Source organism: Acanthopagrus latus, chromosome 21, assembly GCF_904848185.1.
Source record: "Acanthopagrus latus isolate v.2019 chromosome 21, fAcaLat1.1, whole genome shotgun sequence".
Lineage (NCBI taxonomy): Eukaryota > Metazoa > Chordata > Actinopteri > Spariformes > Sparidae > Acanthopagrus > Acanthopagrus latus.
In genome coordinates this window covers 10,919,471-10,930,213 of record NC_051059.1, presented here as the reverse complement: position 1 = coordinate 10,930,213, position 10,743 = coordinate 10,919,471, and the positions used below count along the sequence as shown (strand labels likewise).

Below are 10,743 nucleotides of genomic sequence, written 5' to 3'. Positions count from 1 at the left end.
GTACTCGCCCTCGTCGGACAGCTGCACTTCGGCGATGGTGATGGAAAGCTCGGTGGGAGTCGAGCGGTGCAGCTGGATGCGGGCGTCTCTGAGCGCTGAAGGTGAAAGAGGAACAGGATATCAATAATTAGACATGTGCATTTGTAATTGTTCTGCTTTATGAAATATTTAGGAGGAAAAGCTGTACAAGGTCTGCCTTTTAAATTATTAACTGCTGATGCTAAGTATTATGTTATTTTTTGGCTTGTAAACTTTTAGAACTTGAACGCAGCGATTAATTGCGGGTTTCTCTCTCATTGCAAGGGACGTGTAATAGTTCTCACGTTTCTTGCTCTGCAGAAGAAGAAGCGAAAGAAAAGGGGGAGGCAGAGGAGGCAGAGGAGGTGCAGTAGGAAGAGAAAGGAAGTGACGAGGGAAGACAAGAGGATGCAAGGAAGAAGAAAAGGGAAGTGAGGTGGCAGAGAGATGGGGAAGGGAGAATGCCGGGGGAGGGTGGTGAAAAAAGCGGGGTGAGGGTGGGAGGAAGATGAGAGACGGGAAGGTAGAAAGAGGCAAGACAGCGGGGAAGACGGGGAGACCGAATGTGGCAGAGGTGAAGGAGAAAGATGTAGAAAGGATGGACAGAAGGGAGGACTGGAAGAGAAAAAGGGAGTTGGAGAGGGAAAGGATGAGAGTAAAGTAAAGTAGAAATGTGAGCGCAGGATCCATAATCCGTAACTCCATAATGGATGGAAGGCGGGCAAAGTAGGGAAATAAACAATGCAAAGAAAAGGAGAAGTAGAGTCAGGGAGAAGAATAAGAGAGGCGGGAAGAGAGGAAGAGAGCATGTAAAGGAGGGCGAGAAGAGACGGCAGAGCGGAGTAAGAGGCAAAGTAAGAAAGATGATGAGAAGAATTTAAATCATGGGAAAGAGAAAGGTAAAATGGAAAGATGGAGGGGGAGGAGGAGAGAGGGAGGGGGAGAGGTGTTTGGAGAGAAAATGATGTAAGAGGCGGAGTGAGGAGGAAGAGGAGTGAGGAAGATGAGGTGATAGAGGAGGAAAAAAATAGCAGCGAAGCGAGCAAGGCAAAGAAAGACAAAGGGGGGAGTAAAAGAGATGCAAAATGAGCACGAGAGACGACAGAAAGTGCAAGAGCGAGAGGGGAAAAAAAACAGAGAAAATAAAACAGAGGAAGCATAAATAGCAAGAAGAAGAAGAAGGGAGAGGCAGTGAGGGACGGGTGGGGGGAGGGAGGAGGAGGGAGGAGGAAGAGGAAGACGAGGGAGGCAGGAGGGAACATAAGAGAGACATAAATGGCTTTGTCATCAATGAGAAATCCAGCCATGAAAGAGGGAGAGAGCGCACAAGCGACCAAGATAGATGATGATGATGAAATGCTACGAAATAACCGCTCGTTTCTGTGATAGCATTGACCTCTACGGTGTTTGTGCTGTGTGATTGCTGTCTGTCTCCCCGCCTTTCTATCTGCCTGTCTATCTAGATGCCTATCCGTCTATCTCTCTGTCTCAATAAAGGGTTTCCAGCTTTGTTCTCTGGCGCCATCAGGCAGAGTCGACTCCCCCGCAAGTAATGACTTAATATATAACAAGCAGGCTCACAGAAAGCTGATACCTGCAAAACACAACCGTGGTGGGGTAAAGTGAAAAAGTCCGGTGGATTTGATTGAAAGTCGTTTTAAGTTGCCATAGTGCGATTTTTGTCTCATTCCCAGTCTCAGCCGCGGCGAAGTCTGAGAAAACTCAGTTATAAACCGCATCAGTCGTGCTTGAGGCAGACGTAGGCGCGGAGACATGGCACAGATATATGTGGAATCGGTGCAGGACAGCAGGTGTGAAACAAGACAAAGCGTCCCTTTAAAACTCCCACAGGGGAACATCCTTTTCATGTTTCACAGCTATTTTCAAGACGTCCAAAGCGCAAACCCGCTCCGATGTCACCCCCTGGTGTGTTGGGGGTTTTCAGAGCCAGAAGTGACCGTGCTTTGGACGAGAGGGTGGAGCTGGGGAGGTTATCCTGATCGGATCTGATAGGTGGTTGCGACCTGTGTGTGTCTGCATTGATGAAGAAACTAGTGACTGAAACCATTAACTCATTAGAAAACTGTTTACTAAGGCGATAAATCAAGTGAGAAGTAGGGTCATTTTCTCATAAGCTTACATACAATTCAACCAGTGGAGGCGCCCCGCTGCTGGCCTTCAGAGAGAGAGCAGGTTGAAGGCACTTCTGCACTGGCTTTACTATTCAGAGCCACATTTTATACAGTCGAAGAGTCTTACTTGGTGTCAATGGTTGTGGTCAAAGTTGAGTTTAAGTTGTTGTTGGTGTAAATGGTTTGTTTACAACAGTAAAACCCTTCATCAGCACCTGTTTTCCTCATGAAATAACAGAGAGAATCAGAAAAACAGCTGTTAGGCATCCTGCAAACAGGCTAGCTTACTAAAATGATTGCTTTATCGGTTTCTTTTCAATTCAAGTTTTAATTTCCAACATTCACTGACATTTTCAAAAAACAAAAGAAAAAAAAAGTCTTGAACATTCGAAGGTTTATAGTTTTGTTTTTTCAGTTCTTCTCATTTCCCATTATGATTCTCGAATGTAGAAAACAGATATTGGATCACCGTTTTTCAAACAGGGAACAAGTTGACATTGATTTTTTTTTTTTTTTTTGCTAGGTTGCCAAAGCAACCCTTTTCCCATGACGTGGGCTAAACCAGTTGAAAGCAAGGAGTGCATTTGGCATAATGTGAGCTCAGTAATTTCATGTGAGGGAAGAAACAGTTGTTGTTGTTGTTGTTGTTGTTGTTCAGAAATGAAGCCGACTCTCTACAGATATACTTGTCTCAGGTAGGGCTGCCTCAAATGTACCAACCGGGAAAAGAAGCTAACAGCTACTGGTCGACTGGAAGTGTGCTCTGTTGCACCTGTGACCACACACACACACACACACACACCAGCGCGCTGACCACACCCCTTGTGCTCGGCTGCTTCTCGACAGGACTTGCCAGCGAGCGTCCTTTGGGGGTTTAGTATAATTTTTCCCGGAGAATCTTAAGAAAAGTCTATTGTGTGGGCGAGTCCAATTATGTGAGCTTGAACAGTCTGCGTGTTATGTCTCTCCTTCATATCTTATTGTTTATTTGCATTTGTCGGGACTGAGCCATGTCTGAGTCTGTTTGTCTACTCGTCTCTTCTTTGTCTTTCTTTCAGTCTCACTGTCATCCCCCTGCCTCTCCATTTCCCCATCTGTCTGTTCCCCTGTCTCTCTCTCTATCGCACTCCCACGAGAACACACACACACACACACACACGCACACACACACACTTCTGTTTCTCTTGATATTTTTCCGTTATTTCATCCAACACTACTTTATCTTCATGCCTTATCACTAAGCAAGGTCACTGCATCTGTCTTCATGAGCTACCCTCTCTGTGTGGGTGTGTGTGTGTGTGTGTGTGTGTGTGGGAGTGTGTGGCATGCGGTCACTCACACAAACACAGACGCACACATTCACTTATCCATGCCCTCTGGACCCTGCGCTCAACTATCAGTCTCCCTAATTCCCTTCCCCTCATCTTTCCTCAATCTCCCCTCTCTGCCTCACTCTTGTTCCTCCTCGTCTTTCTCTCTTTCATCTCACCAATTTCTAATCTTTTCTGACTCCAGGCCTCCCTATCGCTCTTCTTTTTTTTATTTATTTATTTTTTAGTTTCTCCCTTTTTTTCATTATAAACAATGTATATTGTTTGCGAGCCCAGGTGTGATGGATTTCCCGAAAACGACATGATATCTAGTTACGGGGGCGCATCGATTGTGGAGGCCCCTGAAAATTGTACATGTGCGCTGTTTAGCCTGCGACGTGGGCAACATAAACAGTCTGCCAATAGGTCACACTCTGCTGTTTGGCCCTATGTTTTCTTTTGGCGAAGGGATGTAATGAATGTCTTAGTATAGAGATAAATTGGATTAATGGACAAAGGCTGTGTGTGTGTGTGTGTGTGTGTGTGTGTGTGTGTGTGTGTGTGTGTGTGTGTGTGTGTGTGTGTGTGTGTGTGTGTGTGTGTGGGTGGTAGGGTAGGGTTAGCGCTTGTTATTTTCTCATAGAACATGTTAGTTGACTGCTATTTGGAGCACACCCAAGTTTTGGATGGACAAGAAACTTGAAACATCTCAGCATTAGAGTTCGCAACTTTGAACACTTTTAAAAAAACTTTCTGAATCAGCTGAACCTGGTATTGTAGTTCAAATGTCCTACTTTTTGAAAGCAGCAAAAACAACTCCAGTCTGCCCTTTCTGAGCAGGCAAAAAGGCTGCTTGAAAATCAAACTCTTGTGGTTTAATTATTGGTAGAAAAAGATGAGCAACTGCGCGAGAAAATCTGTGGATTTGAGATTAAATTCTGGCCATCAAGCGTAACAATGGACCATTATTGAATCGCTCTCTCCCTTGTTACCTGACATCCCACTGCCCTCCCCTGCAAAGGCATAAAAACACCAACGGTATTGAAAAGGAAATATCTGGTTCTTTAACAGAAAGTCAAAATCACAAGCCTGTGTACATACAAACTTAAAGAAGAGAAGCTATCTCCCAAGAAGCACTTTAGTGAAAAACACCCGGTCTCCAAACTGAACAGTCAGCTGCATGCACCGGCACAGCAGTCAGAGGACGCCTGATTAAACATACAGCGGTTTTCATCAGTTCACTTTCGGATTCCGGGTCGATTTTGGATTAATTCAGCAGCCATTTAATGGTGCTTTCTGCTCCTGCTTATAACAACGAGGCATTTTAAATTTGCTAAAGTTTGCTGAAGTTGCTGTTTCGTGCCTCTGACTGTGCCGTGCTTCTCCGTGGCAACATCAGCTGAGGGTGTCGCAGTGTTTGGAGCCATCTGCTAATCAGACGGGGGGAAAAAAAGAGTTGCAATTATTTAAGTGCTTTCAGAAACAGTAGCTGTCTCTTCTTCAGCAGCCAAAATCTCCAATGTCATTCAGAGTTGTTTAGCAGAGAATTTTGTCTCTTTAAAAGCACAGGTGTGAGTTATTTATGATTCATTAGTAGTAACACATACTTTGGAGCTGTTTTAATGCAACACGCTGTCTTATCTTAACTTTGTTGCTGAGTCCCCAAATGGCATCTACGGAAATATGTTCAAAATCATTCTTCTGCTTCCCAAACTTTTAGTGAAACACTGATATTATGAACTATGGAAAGTCAACAACAAACTAGAAGTATAATTAATTCTTTTACTTTTGCAAGTAAATGTTCATGCGTCTGAGAGGCATGCTGCTGTGGAAAGAAGTAGAAATGTTGCATAAAGACATCGGGGAATGTAACTGCATTCATCTCCTCAAGTTCTGTACTTTTGAGGGACTTGCACTTGAGTGCTTTCATTTTCTGCCACGTTATACTTCCAACTCCAGTACATTTTTAAAACAAGTATTGTATTTTTCCCCCACTACTTTCTTTACAAGTTCTTCTATATTTAGTAGTCAAGTTGGTTCGTCCACCGTCGGTATTCTATGAGTTCATATCAGAAACTTTAAGACGCAAGATCTCTTCATATGACTTTTGGGTACTGCATAAAGATAGCGAAGCAGAGAACGCAGCAACACTGCGTTGTGAAGTGAGCCACCGTCCCAGTCAGAAAAAAAAAACAAAACATTGGAAGCAGCTTATGACGACACACATTTACATTTTGTGCTGGACTGTGACCTCTAGTGGCTGAAGTAATTGTTACAGCTGCAAAGGAGGAAGAGGGGACTGGGAAGTTCAAAGAGCGAAAAGTCTGTATAGGGAGGAGGTCGGGGATGGAGGGCGGTGTTCATTCGGGAGACTGCTGTGTTTGTGTCTTGAGTTACACCACCTGATTACAAAACCCTAACCCTAAGTAACAAAGTTATTTTAAACCGATACACAATGTTTCCCTAAAACCTAACCAAGTGCTTTTGTTGCCTACACCTAACCAAACGTGAGCTCACAGTGAAGGTGGAGTTTGTCCATTGCTGGTGCAGTGTTGTCTCTGGTACAGTGATACCTCTAATGTTTTTGGACACACTGACAATCGACCCACACGCTCCACTTGCAGACAGAGCTACACTGGCTGGAATGGCTGTGGTTCATCCCCAGCAGCCCTATGGTGCCGTAACATTACCAAGGACTCTGTTGTGTCCCCATGTTGTTGTCTTGTTGTCACAGAAAATAAAATGTGATTTTTTTTCAGCAAGATTAAAGACATCAGCGAACAGCCTCTCCTTCCTCTTTGCAGCTCAATGTGTGAGCATATGTGCGAGTGTGAGGGGTTTCTAAGTGGTGTCAGGAGGGCTTGGAGCTGAGAAGATGGTGCGTTTGTGCTGGTTGATTACATAGCAAGTAACAGGGTCCGCTTATCAGAACACAAAGCTTTTTGTACGTCGGTGTTTGAGAGTGTGTTTTGCACGTCTCCCTCGCTCGTGTGTGTGCATGTTGGGTCAGACAGCGGTTTTTGTCTGCAGCTCGAAACTCGAGATCCGATACTCCCCACAGGTCCAACTGTTGATCCGGTCACAGCAGCTATTTTCGCCCGCTCGTCTCCATCCTTCCACCCAGCTTCCCCCTACTCCTCCCTCAGTCTTTCTCATGCTCTTTCAACTTCAAACGTTCAGGTTGAGGGGGATTTTTCTCGCAACACATACCGAGCGCGCATACCTTTTTCATCTGCCTCCTGCCTCCTCACGCCTTTCCCAACCAAGTTTCCACACTGACGGAAACTCTCTCAAATTCAAATTTCGCTTCATTGGAACAATGGTGGGAGAGAAACCTGTGTTGCCGAAGCAAAGTAAATTAGTTACAGACCAATATTTCCCATATTTCTGTCTCTATCCACCTCCCAGCTTCTGTATCTCTTCATCTCCCGCTTCGCCTCAGCTTGAATCTGCATTCACCTCCCTCCTACCTCCCTCTCAGTCCACTTTCCCTCCGATGTCTTTCTGTCTTTCTCCCTTTCCTGCCTCGTTCTTCTCCCTTTCTTCTTCTGTCTCCCCCACCCCCCCCTTCCTCTCATCACTCAGCTTTCTCTCTTTCATTTTGTTTTACATTTTTAGGCATTTAGCTGACACTCACATCCAAAGCGACTGCCTCTCGTCCTCCTTCTCTCCCTCTCCCTCTCTCCCACACATGTCGCCTCCATCCTCCCATCTGTTTTCTGAATATTCTCTCCAGCTCCCTAATTATCCGTCCTTTCCGACAGCTGATCTGGGTTCAGTGACCGCTGGCTTCCCTTGATCATACCGCTCCCACTGATCTGAGAGTGTCAATTGATCCTGGATCAGTGCGCCAACTATGAAACGCTTGATAAACACACACCTCTGTCAGTTTTTTTATCCACCTTCCCCTCCGCCTCTTTCTCCCTCTCAATCCACTCGTCTCTCTTTCCCAACCTTCAGACAGAATAAAAAAAGAAAAAGAATCATTTAGAGGCGGTAGCACAAATTTATGCAAAATGAACGGGAGAAGGCAAACAGAGCGAGATGAACCAAACTTTGCCCACGGTGGTGCAAATTGAAGCAAGGAGGCATTAGTTCCAGTCGAAACTTGAGTGAGAAACGTTCCCAATGGTGTATCGGCTTCAAGCAACACGCCAATGAAATCCTGCCATGTAGTATTTACAGCAGTGAAAAATGTCCATTGGGGATTTCTGGCAAATAACACTGACCGATGACACATCCTAAGAGCTAGATTACCTAGAGAAGACACAGCTCATGCTGGCTGCTCAGTTTGCTGCACACTGATTAGAAAAGGAGGCACAACAGAGTGAAATGTATAATGCCGAAGCATAGCTTATTTTCCCATCTTTTCCTCACCTTTATAGCGAAAAGAAGGAAGGAAGCAATTATCATAATGGCTGTCACTATCAGCCCGCTGCTTTCAGCTGCTCCTGGTTGTCTGCGTGCCACCACATTAACTTTGCTGCTCATTTTTTAAGTCAAAGGATCAAACTTATGCAAAGTAAAGTGGGGGATATATTCACCCTTCTCTGTGATGTCTCTTGATGTCCTGCGGTGCTTTGATTTTGATTGCCCTTGTCTGGCGGTGTGGTATGTCAGGTTTATCCTCGCTTCTACAAATGGCTAGTATAAAGGAAAAGTTTGACATTTTGGGGAAAATGCCCTTCTGTGCTATGTTGTCGGGAGTAAGATAAGAAGATCGATAACACTCTCGTATCTGTCCATTAGATCTGAGGCTGAAGCCAGGAGGGGGTTAGCTTAGCTTTGAATAAAAACTGGAGACAAGAGGACACAGCTACCGTGCTTCAGTCTATCCAGAAAGAGAAAGAGCAGAGACATTTGCAGGGCAATATGTGGGAATTGTCGAATCCACACATACTGCAAGGGGGCAGCATATAACCAGAGAAACTGCTAAAAAGCTGCCAACTCCAGCTGTACTTAGATAGTTAGCTCAGTTAGCAGTGCAGCTCACAGTCCTGACTTGGATCTCAGGGTGGTTGAATGCAACAGGACAGGCCAGGGCTAGCTGGTTAGCATGCTAACTTAAGTAGATATCTCAGCGACACATTTTCGTCTTTGACATAACATCAGTTCTATTATTTCTTCACATTATGTTGGTCATTTTAGTACATTTTTTGAATGAATTAAATCTAAATTTTTAAACATTGCACTAAGCTGGGGTTAGCACTGTTGGAGATATCAGCAAGAGCAAGCTAGACTGAAAGTGTCCAACCAAAAATCCCAACCTCTCCTTTCAGGCCTCCCTCTAAAGGAACTCCCCCAAAAAGTGCACAACACATTGTTGTCAATGCTGACCGTATCCCGCTGCCTTATGTCTTATTCACATGTAAGAAAACACTAAAATATTATCATGATGAACAACAAACATGGCTATCGTTAATACTGCCAGCCCTTGAGCTAACATCTAGGTACTGGGAACATTTGCAGCATTTTCTTTGCCTTTCTTGTGTAGCTAGCTTTCTAATAGCTTTAGTAATATAATTATGTGCCAATTTCAGCGATTTCTGTGCAATGAATTTCTTTAATTTGTTTGTTAGAGCGTTAATTGCTGTTGGGATGTAAGAATAATTTTAACAAATACACCAACAAACATCCTTTTAAAAGACTTTACCTTCCCCAGCTTCAAGACTCTTTGAAGTCTAAAACAACGCAGGTTTTGTGGCATTTGGATAGAGCAAGGCCAGCTCTTTCTAGTCTTTATGCTAAGCTAAGCTAACCAACTGCTAGCTGAGGACTCATTTTTGGTGTATAGATCATTTTCTCATCTCACTCTCAATGAGAAATCATGTAAGTGTATTTCCCAGTGCCGACCTATACTCTTTTAAGGATGGGACTGTCTGCGACAAACAAAAAAACACAATTAGGAGAAGAGAAGGAAAAAATCACAACTGTTCCAGCTGGCAGGTAAACATCAGATGAAAGAGGGGAGACAGACACAATCACAACTGTTTTGCAGTCTGCTACAAGTCAACATCTCAGCATGAAGAATGCAATAATTCCTGAAATTCATTGAAATAAAAATAAAAGATTGCATCAGGTAAAAGATTGCCTCCTCCTTCACCTGAGGAAGAAAATGAGACCGTGGAGCCATAACAATTAGACTAATACAGTATAACCATATGCGCGTCTGTACTGTTTTATGTATGGTTTATTGATTTATCTTTCTGCGGGTGAGAAGCAAAAGGCCAATTTCTGGATCACACAGGGGATGTTTTTCTTATATTTACTTCATTAACCTCAAAAAATAAATTGGATTTTTTTTAACTTTGAGTTCTTTGTTTCCTTGTGCCTTTCATCTCCCTGCACTTGTCTTCCATTACATGTGATTATTTTAAGGACGAGTGGAAAAAAAAAATATAGAGAGAGTTCAGACAATACGAAGAGAAAAAAGGTAGAAAAAGCCTTCTTTCATGTGCTAGATTTCAAACGTCTCTCCTGCAGTCTCTCGGTCTTGTGATGGCTGTTGTTAATACATTCTCCAGAGAGCCTTCCCAGACACCAAGAAAACTTTGACTGATGCGATGTGGATCAATAGTTTTTTTCTGAAAATGTCAAAAAACATTTCACGCCCTGCATTTGGAGTACAGTCTCGCGCTGTGTTGTGAGCCGTCATTGTCAGTTTGTGTCGCTCTCCGAGAGGCTGAGTGTGCGGAGCTCGCCATCAATTTCAATATTTTCTGTGCTCGTTTCACTTAAGACTGCTTAACACTTACGTGCTCATGAAATGATTTACAAGATACAGTCATTTTCACCACATTTAAAGTCTGCCTACTCAATATCCTCCCACCAGACAGGCGCTTCCCCGTCCGTCGTGGTTTGTAAATCACCGGAGATCCATCACCTTGTTAAATTGCACAGAGGCAGATAGCCCATCTGATGTCTGCTGATATGCTTTTATGGAAAGGAAGGAAGCCGCACATGACAAATAAATAAAATTATAGGCAGGATGAAAGTAAATAAACAGATTTTTATTTTTTTTTTGTTCCCCCCGGTGACGAAATGTGTTTGCAGACCTCCAGTTGTGAGTATTTGCCCCGGGTGCCTATGTAGAATACGCATACGAAGCGAACATTTCTCCGTGGAAGCCATGGGTGGCTGATCTCATTCATTTGTATTGATTGAGCAGACCTAAAAACATATATAACATGAACCTTGAAGGAAGAGAAAAATAATGGAGGTGTTATGTGACAGGGACACGGCTGGAAATATAGTTTCACATTGGACGGCCATGATAACCTTGG

General features: G+C 43.8%; 1 protein-coding gene across 2 annotated transcripts in view; it reads right to left on the bottom strand.

Annotated features, from left to right (window-relative positions):
* Positions 1–10,743, bottom strand: part of cadm3 (cell adhesion molecule 3) — a 96,091-nt gene that overhangs the window by 37,437 nt on the left and 47,911 nt on the right. For both annotated transcript variants that reach the window (XM_037085145.1, XM_037085146.1), the window contains exon 4: positions 1–95. This exon is cut by the window's left edge and continues 58 nt beyond it. In XM_037085145.1, the coding sequence (XP_036941040.1) occupies positions 1–95 (95 nt within the window). The remainder of the gene's footprint in view (positions 96–10,743) is intronic.